Source organism: Poecilia reticulata, chromosome 12 (genome assembly GCF_904066995.2).
Source record: "Poecilia reticulata chromosome 12, P_reticulata-male-v2, whole genome shotgun sequence".
NCBI lineage: Eukaryota > Metazoa > Chordata > Actinopteri > Cyprinodontiformes > Poeciliidae > Poecilia > Poecilia reticulata.
In genome coordinates, this window is record NC_088841.1 from 4975311 (window position 1) to 5002262 (window position 26952).

Genomic DNA, 26952 nt, shown 5'->3' on the forward strand with positions numbered 1-26952 from the left:
CCAATTATCTCAGAGCACTCGGATTAAACCAATGCTCATCCACTGAGGGGTGCTATTGTATGATATTAAATTAAATATTTCTTTGTATGGTGGGGTTTCTTGCTCCATATTCATTCAAATTTACTAAAAAATAATTAGAAAAATATTTTCAACTTTAATTGTAACTAAACGTCATAAAATTAAAACAAAATAATAATTATGCCTATTGAAACTACCCTTGAACTCGGGAATAAACATTACACTAGCCAACATGTTTGTGGGAAGGAAATCATAATAATTTTCACATTTACGAAAAGCAATTCTCAGTTTAAGGATAATTCACTTTCTTGCTACTATTTTTTTATATGAGCAAAGTGTTTAAAGGTGAACTAACACTCCCTACATTACACACAAAAAAACGTATTAGCTCAGCTGCAGAATGAGCAACATTTACATCCAGGAGCCTCCCACGAGTGGAAAGGTGGGCGCTTTTCTTGTTAAACCTGCAAAGTTTATACATTTGTGGGGTTTTGACTAATATCTGTGTCCTTGTCAACGGAATGTAATGTGGGGGAAATGCGGAATGCAAAGTTTCAGGTTAATATGTCTGCCTCTGTGTTGCGTTTAAGGTCCTGTTGAAGACCACAGCGGGGGAGATTGATATCGAGCTGTGGTCCAAAGAGGCTCCTAAAGCATGCAGGAACTTTGTGCAACTGTGCATGGAAGGTAAGAATGAACCTGCAGTCAATGAAAAAAAAAAGTCACAAACTTACAGCTGAAGGATCCTGTATCTAGAATATATGACAGAAAATTGTTGCGTTTATGCTGAGAAATAATGCACTAAACTATCTAAATATTAGCTGCCTTTTAAATGAATAACTACGGTGCATCACCTTACCATCCTCACCAATGTGCTCTAATATTATTTTTTTATATTTATGTGCAGAGAGCAAAATAATATCAGGTTTTATGAAGGAAGTAGCATTTGTTCTTTATTTAGAAATAACTGTCTCTCTTTGCATCCACTTTTAAAAGATTTTTTTCAAGGTAAGGTTTCCTTAAATTGAGCACCCTCCACATTTATTTTCATCCCTTTTAAAGAAGTCTAAACAACCATTAAAACAATTGAAAAATCCAATAATTTTATACATTTAATTTAGTGGCAGTCAAATTCCACATAGAAAAATAAAAAGATTTACATGAAGACATACCCACACATCATTTGCTTTTGCTGCTCGTCTATAAACGTCTGGAGGAATATTAATAATAATAATTATAATAATTGTACATTTTATTTAAATAAGTATCTCAAATGATACAGCACAGTAAAATAAGATGAGATAATCCTTTAATAGTGCCAAAAGTGTGAGCAAAATGTCATTTCTTGATTATCAGAGCACACAGAAAAATACAGGAAACCTATAAGTGTGACTATAAATACAAATACACATATACAAGTGTTACTGGTGCATCTAAAACGAAAAAAAAAGTAACAAAATTAAAATAAAACTATAATAAATATACAAAAATATATAACTATTTTTATACAGCTTAGCATTTTCAGATCTCACTACATACATTAAATATAAATTTACAAACAGACACATACTTACAATAGTAAAGTAAATAAGTTAAGCCAAATTAAAGCTCTAAACAGCTGTGTTTAACTCAAAACTGAAAGTGCTGCTGCATTGTTTTGTAATGCGGTTCTCTCTTATCTAGGTTACTATGATGGGACCATTTTCCACAGAGTGGTTCCGGATTTCATCATCCAGGGGGGGGATCCAACCGGCACAGGAACAGGTGGAGAGTCCATCTACGGGCGCCCATTCAAGGTCACGATGCTTTTTTAAAAAAATTCCTTAACATTTTATAGAAATCTACAAACCAAAGACGTCTGTAAAGAAAATAATCTTCATCCCAAACTTAACTGGCATCAAAATACTTCTTTCCTCCTGAAACGTTCAGGATGAGTTCCACTCCCGGCTGCGCTTCATACGGCGGGGCTTGGTCGCCATGGCAAACGCCGGGCAGCACGATAATGGCAGTCAGTTTTTCTTCACGCTGGGGCGCGCGGATGAGCTCAACAACAAGCACACGATATTTGGCAAGGTAACATTTGAAGCCTTGCATTTCCTCCACCTGGACTCCAGACGGAGATAACGGCATGGCCCCTGTTTTCCATCCATCTGCAGGTCACCGGAGACACGATTTACAACCTGCTCCGGTTAACAGAAGTCGAATGCGACGCAAACGAGCGGCCGCTGAAACCGCACAAGATAAGAACGGCCGAGGTATTTCACTGAAACCAGTGTGTCTTGTTTTGTTTTGGGGTTATTTTCGTAGGGTTTTAAGGGTTTGTTGCTAATATCTTCCAGGTGTTACACTCTCCTTTTGATGACATCATACCTCGGGAAACCAAGAAATCAAGAAAGGAAAAGGATAAAGAGGAAGTGAAGAAATCCCAGTCCAAAGCCACAAAGTGAGTGTTCAGATTTTGTCTTTTTGCTGCCGATGAAGGCCCATTGCACTAGAGGCTTTTATGAAACAGAATTTTTTTTAAATGAATAATAATCATACAGATACTCATTTTAAAAGAAATATCAAACATTGCCTAAACATGGTGTAATATTCTGTGTTGTATAAAAACCGATCTGAAAAATCAATAATTCTGGACGTTATTTTGATCCATGTGAAATGAAGCATTAATAAACTGTTCGATCTTGATGGGAATACTTGAGTTATAGCTGTCTGATCATATTAATTTTATCATTGTGTCTTATTTGTCTTTCTTTCCACATACTGCCATTGTTATATAGTGTTATTTGGATAATCAGATAGGGATGCACCGATCCACTTTTTTCACTTCCGATTCCAATATCTTGCTTTTTTTTTAACACAGACATAAATGTACTAAATTACAAATTTATTTAATAACTCTGAACCAGTACAGCTCATTTAAATACACCATTAGCTTCACAATCTTGGCCAAACATGTAAAAACAACTTTAATTTATTCAGTCAGTACATTTAGGAGTATAACGGCCATAGAAGTAGACTGAATAGATCCTCCCTTTATAGAGAAGACACATTCTACGTGGCATTCGATCTACATTTTTTTTCAATATCATGACCGATGCAGATATCAATATCGAATCGGTGCATCTCTACAATCGGACACCTTAAGTAATATTTATCTCCGTCATGTTACGTTTGTTGTCGACGATTTGGTGAAAACCATTAAAACATTTTTTTATTTTTTTGTAGAAATTTCAACCTTTTATCATTTGGAGAAGAAGCTGAGGAGGATGAGGAAATGGTGACTCAAGTTAGCCAGGTACAGATTTATTCCTACCCCCATTTCAGCTCCATCTTCAACTAGATGCCACGTTGTAGATTTTTATGTGTTTAAGTGGCAGTATTATGTAAAATTGACTTTTTTTTTAGCTTTTTTGTCATGCTATAATGTTATTTCCTCATCAAAAATATACCTGGAGTGTTGCCTTGATTATTTCATGCATGTTTGAGAAATCCTTTAATCTCCCGTGGCAACCATTCAGTAGGAGTTATTAAAGAGACAGAGGCCCAATTCTAAGATGTTAAATCACGATGTCAAATTATTCTTAAGTCATATTTGATATATATTCAGCAATTGTATAACAACTGAAGTTAACATAGTTACTTAATTGTGCTATAAAATTATACTTTGTGCCTGGAAAATGCATAATACTGCCCCTTTAATGGGTGGGAATACTTTGAGAAGACATGTAGTTGGGACAATTGATGGATAAACTGCAGCTTGGTGTTTAAATCACTCAATAGGTGTTGTTTTTGTAGCTCAAGAGAATTTTGTGAAGACCAAATGAGTTTTTCCACTTTTCTCAAATGTTGTTTAATCGCTAGCCTTTATCTTCATCTTTATTATTTTTCCACCAGACGTTAAAGGGAAAAAGCAAAAGCAGCCATGATCTTCTGAAAGACGATCCCAGACTCAGCTCTGTTCCAGCCGTTAAGTACGTCCATGAAACAATCATTACTGAACCTGTTATTTCTCATTTTAAAAACATACCTGTGTTTATCCTATTTTTTTAAAAGAGGAAAGAAGAAAGCCAGACCTGGGAATGCGGCTAATGTAAGTCGGACAGAGCGCTAAACGGATAAAGAAAGACGAGTCGTGCATCTCTGATTGTGTTCACTTATGTTAATATATATATATATATATATATATATATATATATATATATATATATATATATATATATATATATAATATATATATATATATATATATTATTCTTATATTCCAGTCAGGTAGCGAGGCAGATGACGGCGATGAGGATTCCGACTCAGAAGAAAAGGAGAGGATGAGAGAGCTCATCAGTAAAAAGCTTAAGAAAGAGAAAGGTGCAGAGACAGCGGCTGAACCCGCCGAGACGGAGACAGAGAAGAAGACCAGCCGCAGGTCATTTTCATTTTCACAATTTTAAACACAGCTTTTCCTCATTTATAATCCCATCTGCTCTTGGATTTAGTTCCTAAACATTAAAACGGTTAATTCACTTGTAATGTAAGGTGATGACCTGCAGGTGGTGCTGTTGTAGTGCTTCTGAAAACGCTGCCTCGAGCTAAATCTTTGCCACTAAAACCTTAGTTTTATTAGCAATGAACACAGATCGTCAGTCCAGGTGAGACCACCAATAGCTTGAGTTATTTTATTCAGATCAGACTATTCTCATAATTGTCATCTCAGTTTTCAAACATATTGCTCGTCTATATAATTAAAATAGAAAAAAGGGAGGAAAGAAAACAAAGAGTTGTACTACAATAAGAAATCTAAAAATGTCTCATCCTGAGACGATCATAAACTCAACCCCGAGATTGTTTGACAAATTTGATCTAAAAAGGTCTGTAAACTCCCTCTTCACTACCTTGAAATTTCACAACCACATGAAGGACTTTATGGAAGACTTTGGCAGCTTCTGGGCGAGGCTCTCCTAAAACAATCCTGAAGTCGTATTAAATTTGTCTTATTGTGGCAGGAAATGACTGCAGAACAGGAGTTTTGTTGCGTCTGTCGGTTTCTCCAATGGTTTGTGGTGGATTTTGTTAAAGCTTTCTTTTTTCTTTCTTTTTTTTGACATGCAAACAATGAACAAAGGGATGTGTCTTTTATAGTTTAAAAATAGCTGTTGTGCAAAAATATCTCTGTCATTTAATGTAACATGGTTGGCTTGTTGTCAGGAAGTAGAAAATGAAACTCAGTTCTCCTTCACAGGTTTTCTTACCTGTTAGTTTTGGCTCAGAGAAATGTTGGCCAACATATTTTTAACTTCTTAAGAGAGCCACATGTTAGAAATGTTTGATAGCTGGTGGTAAGTTTGTCAACCTAAGTTAAATGTCTCAGTTATGCTTAATAGAAAAGGTAAAATCGCTCCGTCTCTCTCAGAAATCCTGTAAAGTCTGCTGTCACAGAGAGTGACATGTCGGCGGAGATGTAAATTAGACATCAATTTTAAAACATATCAAGTTAGACCTGGTTTTAAAGTTGAGGTTCACTTACTCTAATAACTTCCAAACAGTTACTATGACATGTAATATAAGAATAAATTTACAGGAATTTTATTCATTTTGAAAGAAAAAGCCTCAAATATTCAACCAGAATTATGCCAGTGGCTTGTTGACGGCAACAAAAATGTCATGGTATTTTCTCAAAGTTCTAATTACAAAAAGGCATTTATCCAAATATTAATGGGTGTGTATTTGAGCGTGTTCTCTAGCATAAAGGGCAACATTTTTCACAGTATGCTCAGGGTTTTCCCACAGTGTATTATAAGCCTGGCGGGCCACCAGGCTTCACTTGTGCTGCCACCAGGCGTAGATTTATTTAATTTTTTTTTTAATCATTGGCTTTTTTTAAGACTTTATAGTTGGTCTTTATGTATTAATCGTCCAGTAACATATAACTATCAAGTGATATTTTAAAATTTCATGTCAACTTTAAACACTCCGAGCACTGGGATTAGCAAGTTTTCTGGGGGGAACCTTTTTATGAATTATAAAATAATTAACATTTAACATTATTTCGGGTGAACTCCTTATTAAATACTAAACAAATAAACGGAAAATTGTGGTTTTCTCACATTATTAAACTTAGACATGTTTGTAAAATATAACAAAACAGCAAGCAATTATGTTGCTGAATAAAAAATAAAAGACGGAAAGAATAAAGCATGTGAAACACTCAATTCCCCATGAACAGAGTTGTTCGAACAGAAGTACAGTGTGTGGCTGTTCTTGGAGCAAAGTTAAAACTTGACTCCATGAAGTGCATTATCTACCGTTAGCCCTCAAACTCAACCGTGCTTATCGGATCATGCTTTTTTTTCCATCATGAAACTATTTTTTCTTAATTATCCCCTCCATTTTCGTAGCACATGAATACATTTTTGTTATGAATGAGCGTTATTAAAGGTGATAACTTAAGGAGCTTGTCGAATGTTTAGATTTCTAACAAAAAGTGCATGTTGCATCCCAAACCGGACTCTGTTTGGATTGTTTCTCTTTCCCGTTATGATATGGGCTCTGCTGTCTTTAACTCTGTATCAGCATTAGGATGACCAGTGGCGCCCCCTGCTGGACGGAGGCCAAACTTCAATAAAAAAAGGTCCAGAACTCTGAAAAACTCTGAGAGATCTCAACAGATCTTCCTGACTCTCTTGCAAAGTCCACTTTCCTGAGCCCCATTTCCATCCACATCAACCCCGCCCCCCCTCACCCGCCCACAATAAAAAAAAAAACAAAAACGCACGCCTCAGTTGTAGCTCACTGGACCAACATCAGTCGGCCTGCTTTTGGAAAAATAGAAATGTTGGCACGCAACACAAATTACTTACTCTGTTGAAACAAACAGCGAATGTGTCTGAGCCAGCAGTGTGTGTGTGTGTGTGTGTGTGTGTGTGTGTGTGTGTGCGCTAGTGTGAAAGGAAGGTGATGGTGTGCGGGTCAACATTAGTCCAAAAATGACCCGAGGAGAACGGATGGCAATTTGTCTTTCATCTCTCTTTGATGCTGCGAGTTGCTCCAGTTATTCCTCCTCCGTATCCTCTGAGCAGGTAGCCCTCAACAGGCGTGATGAACGTCCCCTTCTCTCATTAGCGCTAATGGGATAAGGAGCCAGTCCTCACTCGGTTATGTGTGTGTGTGTGTGTGTGTGTGTGTCCATCCTGACTGACAGCCAGCCCGATGCAGGCAGACTGTAGTATATTAAACACAAGTGCAGATTGTTTTGCCACAAGAACTGTAACCCAACACAGTGGTTTGTCTTGGCAGGAAATCAAAGAGCTGACTGGTAGGTACGGTGTTAGTCCAGGACAAAGGGGGCATTGTTGAAGGGTGAGCTCCGCTCTCCCACCGCCGTGAGCGCTCTGCTACTCTCTGCGCGAGGATGAACAACGACCGCCGTCCGGTCTTCAGGGTAGAAGGGAAAGCAAGATGGCACTGAGTCATACAGAATTATTCCCCTTTAACCTTTGCACATTTTGTCAAGTTGCAACTGCAAACTTGAATGTATTCTACTTGGTTTTGAGGTGACGGACATGGACCGACACAAAGCTTTGCAGAACTGTAGATGGAGACGAAAATTATCCATGGTTTAAAGGGGCAGTATTATGTCAAACCAACTTTTTTGAGCTGTATATCATTTTATTAAAACATAACTGGAGTGTTGCATGTTTGAGAAATCCTTTAATCTCCCATGGCAGCCATTCAGCTGTGCAAAGCACCCTGCTCAGAGCTGCAGTTTGCAAGTTTCCGCCTCATAGAGCACTGTGACTCCCCAACTCAACTCCTTCAGACTAGCCTGCAGGAATTAGCAGGTGTTTACCTGGTGGAATAGCACATCTACTGAGCTCATTATATGAGATACTTCAACAAAGCTAGTAAAAACATTGTTAAAGTGTTAATAGACGAGACATGTTGTGATGACTTCCTGAAGGTGGAGTTTCAGAAAGAGCAGGAGCTTCTTAAAGAGACAGAGACCCAATTTCAAAGTGTCAAATTATGAGGTCAAATTTCTTATAAGTGACATTTGATATATACAGAATTTTTATAACAACTGAATGTAACATAGTTATTTTATTGTCCTATAAAATTATAGAAAATACGTAATACTGCCCCTTTAAAAAATGACTGGATACAATTATGTGTCACACTTTTTCAGAGATTTTTTTTCTAAAAATTCTTGAAAACCATGGATCATTTTCATCCTCATCCCTCATATAAATGCTCTTCAATCAGCTGCATCACTCTGATGCAATCCTCTTGCTGTTAAATTCTCTCTACATTAGGGAGAATTGAATAAAACACAATTCTCTCTAAGCTAGAGAGAAGTTCCAGCTTCTCTCTAGCTTAGAGAGCCAGAGAGTGAGTCTTTAGCGTCCACTGCGTACCAAAGTAAAATTTATAAACCATAGTAAATTTTTCTCATCAAAGTTGGGGAACACCATGACATCAGGAGTCCCTCTCAATACCAAATGGTTTTCACATCAGGTCAAATGAATTTTGCTTTGCTTTCCAGCCACCAGATGATATTCTACTGCATTATGCCATGATTGTTGAAACAAAAAACTCGGAGAGGAGGTTGCCAAGTTATGGTTAACTTCACCTGGGCTGAAAAAAATACATGCACACAATTAAATAAGGAATGTGGTAGAATCCAGTTGGGGTCTTAGGCTCAGGGTTTGACACGCCTTTTGTCCCTCCATTGATCAAATCTTCGTATTGTGTTTGAAGACGTCCGCTTTAATCGAGAACGCGGTTCTTCATGAAAGACACCACGGAAACGGAGTCCCAAAAGCCATGTATGCGATAGTCGGCACTTTTGTTAAAGCCGACGGGGCATGACTGGGGGAAGCAAAACGCTTCCATATGGCTGTGGGACACAGTGTGAGCTGCTTCTGCCAGCAGGGCCCGGCTCCGTCTGCCGCTCCTGGTAATCGCTTTTCAGTTTCTGCAGCCTGAGGACGGCGATGTGGCTGCAGAGCCTGTGAATAACAGGCTGTAGAGCCTGTTATTCGTATTATCTAGCTGTACTTTTGTAGGTTTTTAATGATGCAGGTGGGGGATGCCATAGCCATAAAATAGAAGGTGACATCCAGCTTTGAGCATTGTCAAAACAAAGTCCTGTTACGGCACGTTCCGGAATAAAGAAGATTGTTTATGGGAGTCCTTCCTCCTTGGGTGAGAATCGGCTTCTTTCCCATTGAGGCAACACATTTTCTTTAAGGTCCAGGTTTGGGGACGTGTCTAAAGAGTGAATTCTATCAGGTTAGAAGTAGAGATGTGCCGATCAGGTTTTTTCCTGCCGATACCGATCACCCATGAGGACCGATCACCGATACCGATCACATAATTATTTTTTTTTTATCATAAACACTACCGGTTACATTATGTGGAAAAAGGAACCATGAATTCACCTTAATTTAGACAAAAACTTGTTTTTAATAACTTTTTCTAAGAAGAAAACTAAGCAAAACAGCCATTGTGCAAATTGTACTACTATCAATAATACTATCTTTAACAGACTGATAACATATGAAGGCTCTGAAGAGGCTAAATAATGCAAAGAGCCAAAATAAAACCTCTCAACATTGCCAAAAAAATCAAGTATAAAACTTAACATTCAAAGGCAAATGCAGGCTCCATTACAATAAACAATCCTGAGTTACTGAATGAAAACTTCCTGATAGCATGGCGGCTAGCTGATTACTGCTAGTTCTGAGTGGCTGTTTCTGACTGAGCGGAGTAATTATGCAGAACAGGGAGGAGATTGATTATTTTTTTAGAGATTATCTCTCTCATGTTAGGACAACGAAAGTTTTAATACGTATGTAAAATGTATTTTTTTAAGTTAGATGCTGCAGCTTTAAACAGAGGTTCGGTGTGAGAGTCACTACCAGGTGGAGCAGAAGCGGCGCTCTGTCTGTGAAATATTACTACCTGTAGCGTAGCAGCGGTTCAACAGCGAGAGCAGAACCAGTGTCATACATCACAACTCGAAGACTTAAATAATTTTGCGGGTTATTTGTTTAGCTTTCTGACCGTCATGCTAATAATCCAGGTGAGTGTTTGTAGCTGTGCACTGCTTTACCTGCTATCTGATCCTCCGTATGTCTTTATTACTGCAGTGAGCCTCGATTTAGCCAAACTCCATCAAGTATGCCATTGTTTTTATGTCGTATTAGCTTCGTTGTGTTGATGCATTTTTGACGTGCTTCACCCCACCGCAACACGCAAACTTTCCCATTCACTCAGTGCGTTATAGTTCCACATCACTTAAGATTTGTTGCTGCGCGTTTGCGCAGTGTGAAAGAAAGAGGAGACCAGCTGCACAGGCAGGCTGCGAAATGAGATGCAGGTGATCGGTATCGGCAACAAGATCCAATGATCGCCGATCACCGATCATGCACTTTTTCACAAAAATCGGCCCGATTATGATCGGTGACCGATCGATCGGCACACCTCTAGTTAGAAGATATATTATGAATGAAAAAACACCAATGAACACTTAATGGATGAAAATTTGGGCGAGTATTGATAATTACTGCTGATAGCAGCTAATACCTCAGGCCTCTATGGCTTGAAACATTTGAGGTCTATTCCAACTTTCTGTTGTAATGATGAACAAAGATACCATGGCTTGTATAAAGACGTGACTGCATTCCTTCACCAACCTCGTCACCAAGAACAACAGCTCTGATGAAACACAAGTTGCTCAACTGTCTCATTTTTTTTACTTTTGGGATCAAAAGTTAAAAAGACTTAAAGACTTTACTGAGCCGTGCGATTAGAGGTGCATTCACACCAGCCCTGCTTAGTCCACTTTAATCAAACTCTGTCTGATGCAAACCAAAAAACGCAAACTCTGATCCACCTACAAACATAGGTCTCGGTCAAGAGGGCCAGAGACCCCTAAAAAAGTAGGAAGTGGACTGTAGTGCAGGACATTCTGGGTAAATGGAACCAAAACAAACGCGTTTCTTGCGCTAGTGGGAGAATTGGCTCGTGGCCTTTTGCCAGAGACAAAAGAGAAATCCTGCAAACGCTGAAATCTAACGCATCTCTTTTCGTTTACATTTTGTGGAGAAAAAAGTGGTGCTCAGTGTCTTCTTCAGAGGTTTTTGTGTCATTTTCTTCAGTAATTTAGTGATGCAGTAATCCATGCATCACAGCCAAGAAGGGAACAAGTTTTCCAAAGGGTTTAGTTCGCTTGACACAATGCAACCGGTCCCCAACCAAACCGGGTCTACCGGACTGTCAGTTGTGAAAACACCCTGAGACTTTGTCATGCAGTATATCTTCTTCTTCATGGGAATCAATTTGGTGCATCTTTCCTGCTAGCCTGCAACCCTCCTAGAAAAAGTCTAACAAAATCCGTTGAACTATTTAATATCTACTGAAGCAACAACAGACAGCCCATCCACCCAAGTTTAAATTATTTCTTGATATGTTTATATGTTTGGCAATTAGTGGTGTTCCTGAAGTACTTTAGTAATTTTTATAGTTATTTCAGCTCCTCCTTAAATGGAGCATTCCAGCACTCGAGGTGTCTCAAATCCTTATAAGCCAGTAATTTTAATTTTTAATCATCTGACCACTAGGGCGCAACTCAAGTTGTGTTTTGCGTTTTGGAACATCTTTCTAACATCCACAGCATTTTCAGAGAGCAAACTTTTATTAGGAAAAGGTGATTTAAAGGGGACATCAAGCCCTAATTATCCTGACCAAGGGGCCATAGCACAGACAACATGTCACTGCGTATTAATTGGCTGCACCTGTCTCTTGGCATTGGTCATAACCCAGTGAGTTCTTAGGGAAAGGTCGCAGAGATCAAGAAAGCATTCTGCGCCACTTTTGTGCAGACAACTATTTGAGATAATCCGGTTCTTGGCAGCTGGGTTGTGTATGTTTTGGAGCAGCCAAGTTTACACATTTCCAGACCCTCAAATGTTTGACACTTTCTCAATAGTTCCAGGCAGCAATGTGCAACAATCACATGAAGGTTCCTTTTAAAGGACAAATTTAGAGACAAAGAATTAGATGCAGAAATCATCAGCATCTCTTTCCCAGTCCACACACTGCTGTGTACTTACTATAAACAAGACTTGGAAGGTAAAATCTTACTTTTACACATATATTTGACTCATTTGAGCACCGTAGCTGCCATGTCTCAAGATGGAGCTCCTTGATTTTTGCCAGTATTTACATTTCTTAATGACAGTTGAAGGCTAGAAGGGAACACAAAGAAATCCTCAAGAGACAACTGTGTCTGTTTTTTGCATTTTGGAAAAGCTACTGAATTTTGCTTATGAACCGTACAATCATCACTGTACTATTTTTAAGGTTGTCAAATTCCTGTGTCAGCTGTAGACTGCGAGCAGACGCTGCACGGTTTGGGATCATGAGGGATTTCTTGGTCTTCTGCCAGTCACCTTATATGCTTTCTTTATGAAAAGTTAATCATCCACAGCTTTCTGGTTTTCACATTTTTTACATTTTCTGAAGGAGTGACAGTAGCTGGCAGCACCCAACTACAATCTGGCTGCCAGCGCTAGTAGGGAGTGACAAAAAGAAATCAGAATGGCTTCGCTAGTTTAGGTCTATTTATCTGGAAGTAAATGACAAAACATGAGTGAGGAATGAGAAGACAACAGAAAGATCGGTAAACAGATAGAAAGTCTTCTTGGTAATTGCTGAAACTGATACAAGCTCTCTATTGGTACTCCATTTCTTTACATAAATGATGATATAAGTTCCAACAGAAACATTTTCTTAATTGAGTTCTGAACTGAAACTGAGTTGTAACCAACTTTTCCTTCACTTTTTATAACTGCTGTCATGTTTCGGGCAAGTTGGATCTAATTTCTGATCATCACACCAATCTCAAGTTAATGTTTGACTGCAAAATAAAAATATGATGGGGTCATTAACCCAACTCTTGGTTGAGTACTTAAGCCTTTTTACCAAATCAGTTAAATAAAAAAAAGACATTGTACAGTGACGACACAGTCAACATCAACAGCCAATATGTTGGTCCGGATGTCGATATTATTTATTTTCAAGTCTTGGTTTTTAATTCCTTAAAACATTTTCTATAATCCATTGATATTTTTGTTATTTTCTGAAGAGGACTTCATCTCCAACTCTGGTAAAACTCAAATGTCAAACGTTGACACTAAGGAAGACTGAGAGATTTTATTAGATTATCTCAATTTCCTTGAAGAAAATCAAACAATGGACTGCCAAGGTCAATAAAAATGACTTATGAGCTACTTTTTAAAAAATAAAAATTTTTTATTTTCTTTTTGAACAGCTTAGGACAGAAAAGACACAAATCAGGTTCAGCATAACATAGATCAACACAGTTAAGACAAGGTGCAACAGAAATATGTACATATTCATACATTCATGGTTAATCTATCACAATGCTGTTTGGTATGAATGCAGCAGTAGAGTTTGTGAAGTAGAGATAAGGAGTCCAGATACATGAACATTCTCCCTTTGTAGAATGAAGAGATCAGGTTAAGGAACAATCTCCATGACAAGTTTGTGCCAAGATGTTTTAGAAGGAGATTCATCTCTGATCCATGACAAGAAGATATTCTTACCGGTAGCGTAGGTGAGAATATCATTCAGCCTGCCAGAACCGTCCAGGATTCATTCTGCTGTCCCTTTATCCCAAGAGTAAAGAGACAAGATCAAAGACCAAGGCATCTCCAAATATGTCGCTCATATTTTCAGGATGTCCAACCACTACTTCTGAATTTTAGGTCAAGACCACACACAGTGAATACATGTGCTTCTGTTGGGAGACATAAAATGTCTTCCAAGCAGACATTTTATGCTTGGAACATAAACTGTCTATGAATATTTCACTCTATGAAATTATTCATAGGCTGAATAATTTTGAAATTATACACTTTTTAAGTTAAATTATGACAGCCCCAAGCTAGCCCAGAAGTATGTTTTGGCCTACTGGGCATTGCCTGATACACCAGATGGTCTATCCATATGGTCAGACCTCCAAACATGCAGCTCTTTTGATGTGTTTCTGGTCTGTAATGTTCAGTATCTGTCAACAGTCCTCCAAAGAAAGAACAATAGTAAACCATTGACAAGGCAGTGGGGACCATGGCTCATTGATGTACATTGCTATCAAAGGCTGACGTTTGAAGTCCTACAAAGCTCATGCTGTTTCCAAGGCAGTGATTCAGTGGATCTTATAGAATAATTTATCCTGTGCCCCTCATACTCTGTTTCACCTGCCCTGGGCAGTGGTGGGAAGTAACGAAGTACAAGTACTTCGTTACTGTACTTAAGTACAGTTTTCATGTATCTGTACTTTACTTAAGTAGATTTAATAATGGATACTTTCCACTTTTACTCCACTACATTTTACAGTAAGTATCTGTACTTTCTACTTCACTACATTTCTACAAACTGTCTCGTTACTCGTTACATCCAAGTCGCGTTGCTCTTTTTTTTCCCGTTGAAATGTGAAGTTCAGGGATTTAAGGTGGCGCCGTAAAATCCAAGCAATAACGTGACTTAGTGTCTGTTGTCACCCATTGGCTCCACCTTTACTCGCACGCGGAGCTCCTGACATGCGCAGTGGTTTCCTCTGAGCGTCAGTAATATAATAGCGCTGCATAAATCATGGCGACATGTAAAATCAGCAGCGCTTCGCTTTCACAGATGGTGGGACTTCGTCCAACTTTTAGCGTCACTTGGAAGGAAAGCTTAAAGAAAGGTAAGATCTGTGGACGTGATGCTAGCAAAGCTAGCTGTACAGAGACACATGTTCCATCTGCGATGAAAAAAAGTTGTCACTCATGCGCTGAATTACTGTGTGGAGATGTTGACTGAGGTGTAGCATATATGGGACAACGCTGTGACCAAAGTGCGATATAGTGATATGACATTCATGGACGATCCGATTCTTCTGGACGGATCTTGACCAAGTCCTATAGTGCTGAAACCTCACTGAGAGCCGTTCTTTGTTCTTGTAATGCTCTGCGTACACTGCAGTAGCTATTTTATTTCATTAAAATATCTTTATATTTAATTGGCGAATAAATAAAACAAGAACGTAAGAACACAGAGCATGCTCATTGCTCTTTGTTTTCGTCACCTGTCATGGTGGCAGACGTTGCAGCAGGAGGGAGGATGAGAACAGTCACGGTGCTCCTCCTGCTTGGTTACTTCTTGCTTATTGGGCCTTGGACAGTGTTCATAGTTGAGCGTTGTTAATTGCTATGTTTAATGGTACAATTTCTGACATTGGCAATATGGGCAACCGCCCAGGGTGTTATTTCTTTAGGGATGGCAGGAGACCTCTGTGTATTGTGGCACAGAGATGAAAACAAAACAGAATGAAGAAGAGTTTGAATTGTCACTGGTTAAATTTATTTCAGTTCTAAGTATTTAATATCTAGGTGTTTTTATGGGAAAGTGAATCTTTCAGATCAATTTGAGAAGCAATTTTGATAGGTGCACTTAATTTTATTGTCATGTAGCGCAGGGTGCTGGTTTTGATTTGGTCTAGGGTTCGGTGGTCTAGACTACAACTCTGCTACGTGGCTCCTTGGTTCCATGTCCTCCTCTGCCAGTTGGATTTCTTTCAAAATAAATGTGTGGCAAAAAAAGTGAAGTTCATGTTATGTTAGGACAGGAGACAAGATGTTTCCATCCCTGAAATTATGATGCATAGAATCACATATCTAAGCTCTTTACAGAGTAAACTCAATAAAAACATGCTTTATCTGTGGCATTGTTCATTAAAATGGCACATTACTGATGTATTAAAATTAAATACGATCGATACACTTAATGATATTAGTGATTAGGCAATGCATTCAGCGAGTACTTTTACTTTTAATACTTAAGTATTTTGAAAAGCCAGGACTTTTTTACTTTTACTTAAGTAAAATGTTAATGTGGTACTTTGACTTTTACTTAAGTACATTTTTGTCTGTGTATTTGTACTTTTACTTAAGTAAATTTTTTGAGTACTTTCTCCACCACTGGCCCTGGGGTATGTGGCAGCGTGGTTGAGTAGGTTGTTTGGTATCTAAAAGAACCCGCGACCATGTGTTTATTTTGTTACTTATGGCAAAACCATCAAGTAGTTAGCCGGTTAGCACCTATCTACAAAGTAAATATAGTGTTGCATCCACCGCTTAGCAAACATGTCCAAAGTTAGATCTTTTAGATGTTTTCTTGCTGTTGCTTTGCTGTTGCTCAGCAAAGTTGGACAACATATTGGGGAAAAAAGTTGCATGGTTTGTTGAATCTCAACAAGTTGCTAAGTCCAAATTCTACAGCTAGACATTAGAGTTAGCAGCATGAACGTATGGTGGAATGGATAATTTGTATCATTGATGTGAAGCCGACAAATCTCCAGAAACGATGTGATTCTGTCATGTCAATATGGACCAAAATGTCTGAGCAAGGTTTCAAACACCTTGTTAAATCTTTATGATACAGAAATAAGGTAGTTTTGAAGGGATAGGGGGTCCCAAAAATCTGTGTGGCATTACTATCATGGACACAATGTCTCATAAAAAATATTAATAACAACCTTATATCTGACTGATTCCTTGTAAATTTCTCAGAGAAGCCCAGGAAACCAAAAAAGGAAGAGACATGACATCAAGTCACACACATCGGTTAATATTTCCCAGGCCCCAGTAGTTGACACCCCTTGGTAGGATGCCTCATTGCTTTTCCTCTGACGGAGTCAGAATACAACTAGTGTAACATGAGCTACAGACAGACAAACCAAAGCCAAAAATAAAAGCAAAGAAAATAATAGAAGCGAATGTCAGTCCAGAGAGGCAGACGTAGGTAACAAAAGCTTCCATTGATTGTTCCGGAGATGCCTCACATGTTGCTGGGCCAAGGGCCAAGACTCTGCAGCTTACCTGTGCTTCTCGGCAAGTCAACGGGATTACACCAATAGTTGTCGGGCAGTACAAAAATATTATTATTTTCTGACATAACATTTCTACATACAGTAGTATTATTCCCTAACTTATGAAGAGGAACAATACCTGGCATTGACGGTCCTGTTGAGTTGAGTCTTTAGCCAAGAGAGACAATATCTTGGATCAAGGATGTGCCTTTGCCTGCCTCTGCTATCCTGTTAAAGGTTTTACAGGAAAGGGAGGCCATGACCAGTCACTGTAAATCTTAATGTAGTGCCAATTTGAGCAAAGGAAGTATAAAGTTTGTTTACTACCTCTGGCACTAACAGCACTGTCCAATTCTTGTACTGCAGAACATTTTTGTGGTTTACTGCACACAATCAAAGTTTGTTGTACAGATTTACTTGCATATTCAATTTTTGCCAGTGTTTCTTGAAGGGTTGTGGATTTTTTTTTTTAATTGGGACAAAAATATAAAACTATGTGCTAAATAGAAGCCAGAAACTTTGGCCAATGTCTTAAGAAATGAGCTGCTCGTAAATTTACATCATGATGTAAAACACAAGCTTTTTGTTTTGTGTTTTTTTTTAATATCTGCATGGTCTGGTTCTACCAGTTTGCTTGGACTTAATTTTGACTTTCGACTCAATGGCCTTAATCTGAGACTCGATGTTTTCGATTCTGCACTTACCAGTCTTGACTTCTGTCTCTGTCTTAACTTTTAACAATGGGCGTGGGTTTAGACTTAATGATCTTGACAGACCTAGTAATCAAGGCTTTAAGCCAAACTATTTTGACTTTGGACCCAGTGTCCTTGAAATTAGATCCAATAACCGAGTATGTTGACATGAGACTCAGTGGTCTTGACCTTAGATCCGATCTTGACTTTAGACTTAATGTTTGTGACTTTACATCCAGTAATCTTGGCATAAGGCCCAGAGATCTTGATCCAATAATGTTGATTTTAGACCCAGTTGTTTTGACTTTAGACTCAACCGTCTTGAATTTATCCCCAGTGATCTTGGCCTTAGAGTCGGTCATCTTGGGTTTAGACCCAGCAATCCAAACATTAGACTGGGTTATCTTAACTAGACATGGTTTTCTTGACATGAAACTCAGTGATCTTGACTTCTAACCCAGTGAGTTTAAGCTTTTACTCAACTACCAAGTGTTTAAACCTGGGGATTTTAACTTTAGATTCAGTCATCCTCAGACAAGGTGACCTTAACTTTAGATGTAGTGGTTTTGACTTTTGAGCTGACGATCTTTACCCTACGTTCAATCATCTCAAATTAGTTTTTTTTTTCACTTAATGCTTTTAATGGTCTTTTCTCACGTTTCACATTACATTAATTCACATTACTCCAAACATTTTATAGAATTTAAGTATATCATTAACAGCTCAATTTTTCTCTAAGATAAATCTGAACTGAAATATTTTTTGTTCTATTCTATACAAATTAGGACCCAAGTTTTCTGGGGGAAACCTTGCTGTGACAGTAAAAACATATCCAAATTGTCAAAATATCTCATAAATGTTTGAGACGACTCACATCACCTAACATAGTATCTCCATATTTACAATTTAATAAAACGAAATTAAACGCTGGTTTTAATTGTTATTTTGTGTCGCCTGCAGTCTTACCCTTCCTCTTTATTGCAGGTTTAGAACTGGTTGCAAGGACTTGCAGTCTGCAAGTTGTGTCTGTTTTCTCAAAGTTTGTTCCTTTGCTCACAGTGATGAACTAAAGAAGGAGGTCCGGCAGCTGAAGAAGGAACTGCAGGCCATAAAGCAAAGGAGAGAAGAGCGTTCAAACCCTCCTGCAGAAGAAGTCAAGGAGGGTATGTGCATAGCTTTTATTTGTCTGTATGTACATGTAAACGTTTACTAGCGCAAGCCATTAAACGCTGAATTTATTGCCGTTCCAGGACAAACTGTAACTGTACATGCATCTTATAACTTAGGTGCCTTTTTTTAATGGCTTAAAAAGTACTCTGTCATGACTCCAGCTTTTAGTGTGAACACTCGCTCTAAGAGGGTGGTCCACGCTGCATTCTCTGCTAATGTACACCGAGTCAGACAACCCTCTGATTTAGTCAATTAGCTGCAGAAGTTTATCCTCTCCCCAGGGGTCTGCATTTTTGTGTTAAAGTTGCTGAAAATTGCATGGTTAGAAATTGTTGAGTGGCCGCCATAGTTGCACATCAAAACCATAGCGTGTTTTGTTAGCTTGCAGTTTCGGCCAATGCGATTCTGTAAAAAAAAAAAACAGAAGAAAACCTGACCCCAAATCTCCTCAGGGTCCTCGCCACACCGCAGTCTGTCATGCTCTTGTCAATTTTTGTGGGGGGGGGCGGTTTGTGTTGTCTTTTTTTTTCTGTCTCTTGTTGGTTTTTAACATTACAAAACCCACTTAGGCACAGAGGTTAGCCTCAGGTTCTGTGTGTGTGTGTGTGTGTGTGTGTGTGTGTGTGTGTGTGTGTGTGTGTGTGTGTGTGTGTGTGTGTGTGTGTGTGTGTGTGTGTGTGTGTGTGTGTGTGTGTGTGTGTGTGCGTGTGTGTGTGTGGGGAGGGGTGTGTGTGTGTGTGCTGTTGTGCAACAGCAGAAAGCTTGCAGGGGGTTCTTCTGGGACCAGCCTCACTGTAGGATTACCATTAACCAAAATTTATAGGAGACAATGATGAGGGGTTTAGTTGCTCAAACATTGTTTTTCTCTCCGCAAACACTCATGTTTTGTTTTGTTTTTTCTAGTACAGAAACTGAGACCAATCCTAACTTGTGTGAGTTTATGAAATATATTTGGTGAGATAAAGCAAAGTTGGTCTCAGTGTAATTTGATGATTTTCTTGGATGCACTGATCCAATATTAATATCTGTATCTTTCCTTATATTGAATTAAATTATTGATCAAGTATCGTGATAATGTGCCAAATCTATAAGGGCAGATCTATTCAGTCTAATTCTATGCTGTATTATTTATTTTCTATAATATTTAGAATTCCTAGTTGCACTTTCTGAACCATTTGTTTGTTTGCTGCAGTTTATTTTTGCATGTTTGACCAATGTAATTGGTCAATTTCTTTATACCGTATTTTCCGCACTATAAGGCACACCGGATTATAAGGCGCATAGAATAGACGCTACAGTTACTGTTTCCACCTGTTCCGTATTGAACCAATGGTCCCCGAGTTCTTTATATAGTAGTCTGCCCGAGTCGATGTTTCACTCACGGTGTTGGTGTTGCGATCTTGTGCCCAACTGCTTTCTGGGTAACACAGACCAACCGACACGCTGCCGCCGCAGGCTCTGTCTCTCTTCCCCCGCCTCCCCGACTTTAAATGTATAGGGGCTGGTTCCTTGGTAACCCTAGTCGAAGCACCCCGGATGAATGTCTAAAGCCACTTTGTTGACATAAAGAATGTTAAAAACACAGTCCGACTCCGGTCGGCGAGGAAAGCCATCCGCGACTGGGCCGGGGCGTGGCCAGACGATGGTCACCCTTCTCCATTCGCGCACAGCATGTTCGTGACGAGAACTTGGTGCTAAAATGACCTGCAGACGACCTGATTATCAGGTCGGTAGGTAGATAGGTCAGTCAAACTTTATTAACAAACCAGTTTTTTGACAACTATCCCAGCATGCACTGCGCGCTTCTTCTACGGGCGAAAATGAAGTCGGCGGCTGTTTACCGTAGTTGCTAGACCTGTTGTGGCTCAATATTGGTCCATATATAAGGCGCACCGGATTATAAGGAGCACTGTCGGCTTTTGAGGAAATTGAAGGTTTTTAGGTACGCCTTATAGTGTGGAAAATACGGTAATTTATTTCACACTGACTGTTCTACTCCTAATTGCACAGACTCAACAAATTAAAGTTGTATTGTTTTTACATGTTTGACCAAGCTTGTGACGCTATTGGTGTATTCAAGTGTGCTGTGCTGGTAATTAATTAACGTCTGTGTTTAAAAAAATTCAATTCAGCTCCATTTTCCTGTATCGGATCGGTATTGGTAAACCTCAGATATCGGTATCGAAAGTGAAAAAAGTGGATCGGTGCATCCCTAATAGTTACGGTGGCCAACCTTTACTTACATCCAGGGAGATACATTTTCAGCTCATTCTTTACCACAGGAGGTATCCAACCTACGCTTTGGGCCTCCATACCAGCTGAGCCTGAGGCGGGAGTTGACTTTTAAGAGGCTGTCATTACATCTCCGCGTTGGAAGAAACGGTTAATTCCATTAGATGGAATCCGTAGATGTCACGGGCCAATGACCACTGCAGGGGAGACGGATGTCTGCCCAAGCGCCGTAAATCTCTGTGCTCTGCTCAGCCACAGACGAGCACTGTGGCGAGGATTTGTTTCATCTCGTCCCACTGGGGGAAACGGCAAGGCTGAATCGCGGGGTTCATATTGACACCACCATCACTCAAGCCCTAAATCTCTCTCCGAGTTCAGCCGTCATCTCGGTGAAGACCTCGCCTGTGGTCAGCGCGAGCCCTGATGCACGTTCACATTCAAATTTTCATAATTGTTATTTCCGAAGAGCAAAATTAGCGTGTTGTGTGTGGCCTCCAGTCCAAACCCAGAAATCCATATAATAATATAAAAATGTTAGCACTAGAATGCATTACAAAGTGGTTCTACAAAGAGTTTTTCAACGGAGCCTAAATACAAATGCATACCACATTTTTCAGATTTTTATTTTGTAAAAATAATTTTGAAAAACGGCTTTTTTTCCCTTAGTTTTTATTATTAGTTAAATATTGTTTAGAATTAGTTTATTTTTTATTAGCTATCGTAGTAGTTTTAGTTTTTTTTATACTTTGGTTAATTTTTGTATAGTGTACATACAGTATTGTGATTATATATACATCCATTGGGCAACAGAGGATACTATTTTCAAAAAATTATTTTTGATCAACCAACTGACTATGGTGTCCATTTTATGAACTAGTGCGTAATTCCCTCCAGGAAAGATACGGAGTGCCGTAATTTGCCGATAGCTACCGGGAACTGCTTGTCAGTGTGTGTTTGAAAGGCTAATAAATAGATTCATAAACAAGGAAGCAAAATATGTTATATCTACAATTTCAGTATGTTCTAGTTAGTTTCTTCAATGCACATTATAGTTCTTGTTTGCTGTAATTTTTCCCCATTAATTACAGTTTTCATTTATTTCAGTTAATGAAGATGTTTTCCCAATTTCAGTTTTTGTTATTTCTCTAGTTTTAGTTAACTATAATAACTTTGGTCCAGTGGACGCTTGTTGTAGTCCACTGTTGTGTACAGATTCCCTCACCTTTATCTGTTAACGTAGGTTTGTCTTCTTTTTCCAATCCTGCTTTCATATGCAGTGTGTTATTCTACCTGTGAATTCTTTAGTGATTGGTACAGTTTATAAGTAGTTTTCTAATATGATGTATCTTTACATCCTGTCTTTGCTTGAACGTTATGAGCATATTGTAAAGCTTCTAATTGGACACTCTTTAACCTATGATAAAGAATATCATTGCCTGACAGCTTGACCTCGTCCCTCTGTGAATTCCCTTCAAAATTGTTCGATTGTTTAAGAGATAAGGAACGTTTTCATCTCTCAGAAGCAGCGTTTTGTCATTCACAACAGCCTTCGGTTGCTACAATATTAGCAGCTTGATTTGTTGCCCCTCGGAGCCCAGGTGACAGGAGAGGGGCAGGAATGCAGCTAGAAAGGCCATCAAACTTAAAGATAGTAGCTGCTGACAACAACTGGAGACGGTGATGTGTGTTTCTCGTGTGGAACCCGAGGGCGCCATCAGTCAGCATCCAGCGTGTCCCGGGCTGCAGCGAGAAGGCCGAGTAGCAGAGGTGACCGAGGGTGGGATGGAAGGAGATCACTTGTTGGCCTCGTAAATCAATTTGAAGAAGGTTTCCCCTAAAGCAGCACTGAGGAGAGCACTGCAGTAGACAAACCAAAGTTCAAGGCTTTCTTTTTTCCTTCATCACATGTGATGTTTCTGCACAAAATTGATCTTTATCATTTGTTTTTCTCTCCAGATAGTGCCTTCTTGATGTTAGAAGGTCATTTTTATACAGGTAACTTCATGTAATAAAAACTTCCACACTGAAGAGTGTTGTAGTTGGTCTGATCCATTAGAATTAGGGTGCGGTACATTCAGTTATCGAAAAATGTCCGCCACCAAGCGACTGTCACATTCGGGCTGCCAGACCATTTCACAGTTCATCTCTAACAAAGATAACAAAACACGGTGCTGTGGTGGCGCAGGGGTTGAGCACAGCCCACATAAGGAGGCCTAAGTCCTCGACTCGGCCGTCACAGGTTCGATTTCCGGCCTGGTGACTTTTGCCGCATGTCTTCCCCAACTCTCATTACCCACTTTCCTGTCAATTCATTATCAAATAAAGGCCACTACAGCCAATAAAACCTTTAAAGAAAAAAAGATAACAAAACACATTACTGTGGAGTTGGACAGCCTGAATTCACGGAGGTTAGCGACCACAACCACCTGCAGATATCTGCAATACGCAAATATTTGAGACCCCTTCTAAAGATGCTTACAATTTCTTATTTTAATAGTTTAAGCACCAAATATGCTACAACATACATTAGTATTCGTAGTGGAAACTGTCTTAGCATTACCGCAGAATCTAATGTTAACAGTCTTCCTTGTCTCCACTGTTGGGTACGGTACATCCAATCAACACCAAGAAAAATGAATGCCGCTCCTGGAATGGCTGCTTTACAAATGTGCCAGCCAATAGCATGTCAAGGAGCTTTGTGCCTAGTTATTTCAGTTTCCCAAGATGCCTTTTCTTTCTAATATTGTAGATATGCTGTATCTGCAAATAGGCAGATTTTCTTCAAATGATTTGATAATTATGTTCCACAAAAATATCCGTGAATAGATGCGGTAGCAAAAAGATATCATAGCATGTAGTAAGTGTATGTTCCCAGATCATGCCATTCATTTTATTAGCTTATCTAAATGAAGTCAGATCCCATTGTGAGCTACTTGTGGTCACTCTGCAACACACAACTGGAAATCTGCACCTCAGCAGATATAACTATAGACTAAAAGAAAAACTACATTGCGTTGTAAGTCGATCAACATTTTTCTCCTCTTCTTTCCTTTTGAATGGACAGTTGACAAATGAGCACATTGTTTCCATTTATAGAGGCAGAGGGAGAACTGCATGCCAACCAGTGGAACACTGTGGTCCAGCTGATCCAAGAATAAAATGAAAATGGTCGCCAGAAAGTCCAAAATCGGTTTGCAAGAACCCTAAAATGACACAGTGTCACTTTCTAATCTTAACAACTACTGACATGGAGAAATTATACTTTTAAAACTGAAATAATTAATCAAATAGTCTTTAGAAAGCTCTCAAATATTGATAGTTTAAATGGTTGCAGACGTTTCCAGCATTCTCTTCAAAGGAGAGATTGGTTGTTTTTTGGGGGCGGGGGGCAGAGGGGTTCTGTGATGTTCTGTACTGTAATAGAGGGTCTTTGTTGGTTTATGATGGCCTTAGAAGATGTGTCAAGGGTGGGGTATGACTTGTTGTGCTGTCGAAAGGGTTGCATGACTGAATTCAACTAGAGGTTTTAGCGGTGCTGGCAGTTGACACTTTTACATTCAGACCTCAGTGTTGTTGCTTTGCCACAACAACCTGTGTGTCCTGATGCTGTGGTGAATAACTGACTTAAAATGTGACGCATGAATTTTCCATTATACCAGTTCCAGTGAACTAGCAATAATGCAAACTTTGTACCACATCCTCAGGTTCAAGTTCTGCTTCGGAAACCAGAGATTTCTCAGCACCAACTTTGAACCAAGCTAAACGAAAGACTTGCTTTCATTTTAAGCCGTCGTCCTTAGACTCAAGAAGATGTAACACATCAATACTAATACACATTGTTTATAGCTGCAAACAGCTCTTGTAACATGAGGACCCATGTCTGAAATGCAATTCTCTCTGACATGATTTTCTGTATTTGGGAAATGTATAACTTTCAGCAGTCTTGGCTCTTTGACTTGTTGACAAACAGACAAATGCTTTTGTGAAGTCTGCTTTTTTCCAACTAAGACAAATTGCCAAGGTGAAGTCATACCTCCCAACCAAAGACCTTGAAAATGTGATTCATGCTGTCATTACTTCTCCGTTTGATTATTGTAATTCCTTGCATGTTGGACTAAATAAATCATCTGACATCGCCCACAAGCCATCCAAAACGGAGCAGCATGTCTTTCTTTTAACAAGTACTAAAATAGGAGAACATGTATCTCCAGTTCTGGCTTCTCTTCATTGACTTCCTGTTTGGCAGAGGATGGATTTTAAGATGTTTTTTTTGGCTTGGCCCCAATCATATCTCTGTCCACAGGCAGACCAAAGAGTACTTTGGTCAGCCAAAACTGGTTAAAATTCATTCAGAGGTGATCGGGCTTTTGCAGTTCATACACATTGGAACGGTTTACCTTTTTTTATGCAAACCGCAGAGACTGTCAAGTCTGTTGTGTCTTTACTTCAAGGCCCATTTTTGTTCTTTGGCATTTGATTCAAACAGAGTTTGAGTGTCTTTTATAATGACAGGTATGGAGTATATTTGTACTTTGTTTTAACTTTCCCTTTATCTATATTTTCTTGTTTTCATTATGATTATCTTGCTTTATTTCATTGAATTTTACAGCCCTTTGGTCAATCTTCGTTGCTTTTGACATATGCTTTTCGTGTGCCATCTCTCCCCAGTCAAATCCTCTGAATAAATCACTACAAAAATCACAACACACAAAACAGAAACACGTGACATTGAAACTCATACCTTCATAAAACCCAGCAGTCTGGTGTTTACTTTGTTACATCGTTTATTTGGCTTCACCCAAACACGTCAGAGCATCCAGCCACTGTCTGCACATCGCGTCCAGTCAGGTAAAACTCTCCTTGTACTCGCCATCGGTGTGACATCACATTTTGTTGTGGAAAGAAAGAGCTCCTCCAGCCAGCAGACAGTGCTCACCGTCTGCCACTCTGACTTCACAGGCTGTGTCGGAGCGCAGATTTACGGTAGGCTGCTGACTGCATGAGCTGCCAGGGCCAGCATGCGGATTGTTGGTCCTGAATACTGTTTCCACTCATAAGTTGGACTAAATTTTCCTTTTAACTTCACCATGTTATCTGTGGGGTTGCACGTAGCAACATGCATCTTAGTGTGAAAAAAGCTGCTCTTACTTCAGACTTTGGAATCTGCACCAAGGACTCGGCATACGGTCGCCTCTCTTCTAGATCAGAGAATCGCTTTGGTTAGCAGCTAGGGGCGGGCTCGCTGGAAAGAGCAGCCAATCAAAACATTTTGTTTCAGATCGTTAGAATTTAAAGCACAAAAAAGTAAAACCGCCCCTGAAAATAAATCTAAACGTCCGATTAGCATCAGAACGTATAACTCTCATATCCCTGCAGTTTATTTTCAAATCAAACCCTCCCAGAATTTAAGTAGGTCAACGTGCCGCTTATAGCCGAGGATGTTCCGCCAAATCCATAAACTTTATTTCTGACTGTGTTCTCGAGTCCTGTTGGTCTTTCAAAATCACCAGGTGGCGATCATAAATCTTGCTCCGAAAGCTGTGTTTAGCTCCCGTTTCCCAGCTGTTGGTGCTGATGAGAGATTAGCCCATCAGGATTGTGGAGCGTTCACAAGCAGCGCTGGTGGTTTCGAAACAGCTTCACTGAATTATGGTGGGGGGCATGAGAGCATCTATTTGCAGGGATGCAAGGGTAATTTGTGTGGTTAAATTGTCTCCATGCTCATCTTTCACAAAAATACAGAATAAAATTAGCAAAATAAAAGACTTTTAGTGATGTAATGGCTTTGACTTGGCTGTCAGGTGACGAGTAAGCCTTTTGAATCTTCACAATGTCTTTTGGCAAATGAAGGACGAGTCCTCGTGGTTTCCTTTGTGGTCAGTAGTTTTCTGGCCGTACAAGTTTTTGTAA

At 39.3% G+C, this 26952-nt stretch overlaps 1 protein-coding gene across 1 annotated transcript in view; it reads left to right on the forward strand.

The window, feature by feature from the left end:
* The first annotated feature begins 219 nt into the window (after positions 1-219).
* cwc27 (CWC27 spliceosome associated cyclophilin) overlaps positions 220-26952 on the forward strand; it is a 34558-nt gene continuing 7825 nt past the window's right edge. Inside the window, exons 1-11 of the mRNA XM_008423381.3 lie at positions 220-460; positions 609-705; positions 1702-1814; positions 1948-2091; positions 2175-2273; positions 2358-2461; positions 3247-3316; positions 3916-3992; positions 4075-4111; positions 4287-4441; positions 18700-18803. Of these exons, the coding sequence (XP_008421603.2) occupies positions 419-460; positions 609-705; positions 1702-1814; positions 1948-2091; positions 2175-2273; positions 2358-2461; positions 3247-3316; positions 3916-3992; positions 4075-4111; positions 4287-4441; positions 18700-18803 (1042 nt within the window). The 5' untranslated portion in view covers positions 220-418. The remainder of the gene's footprint in view (positions 461-608; positions 706-1701; positions 1815-1947; positions 2092-2174; positions 2274-2357; positions 2462-3246; positions 3317-3915; positions 3993-4074; positions 4112-4286; positions 4442-18699; positions 18804-26952) is intronic.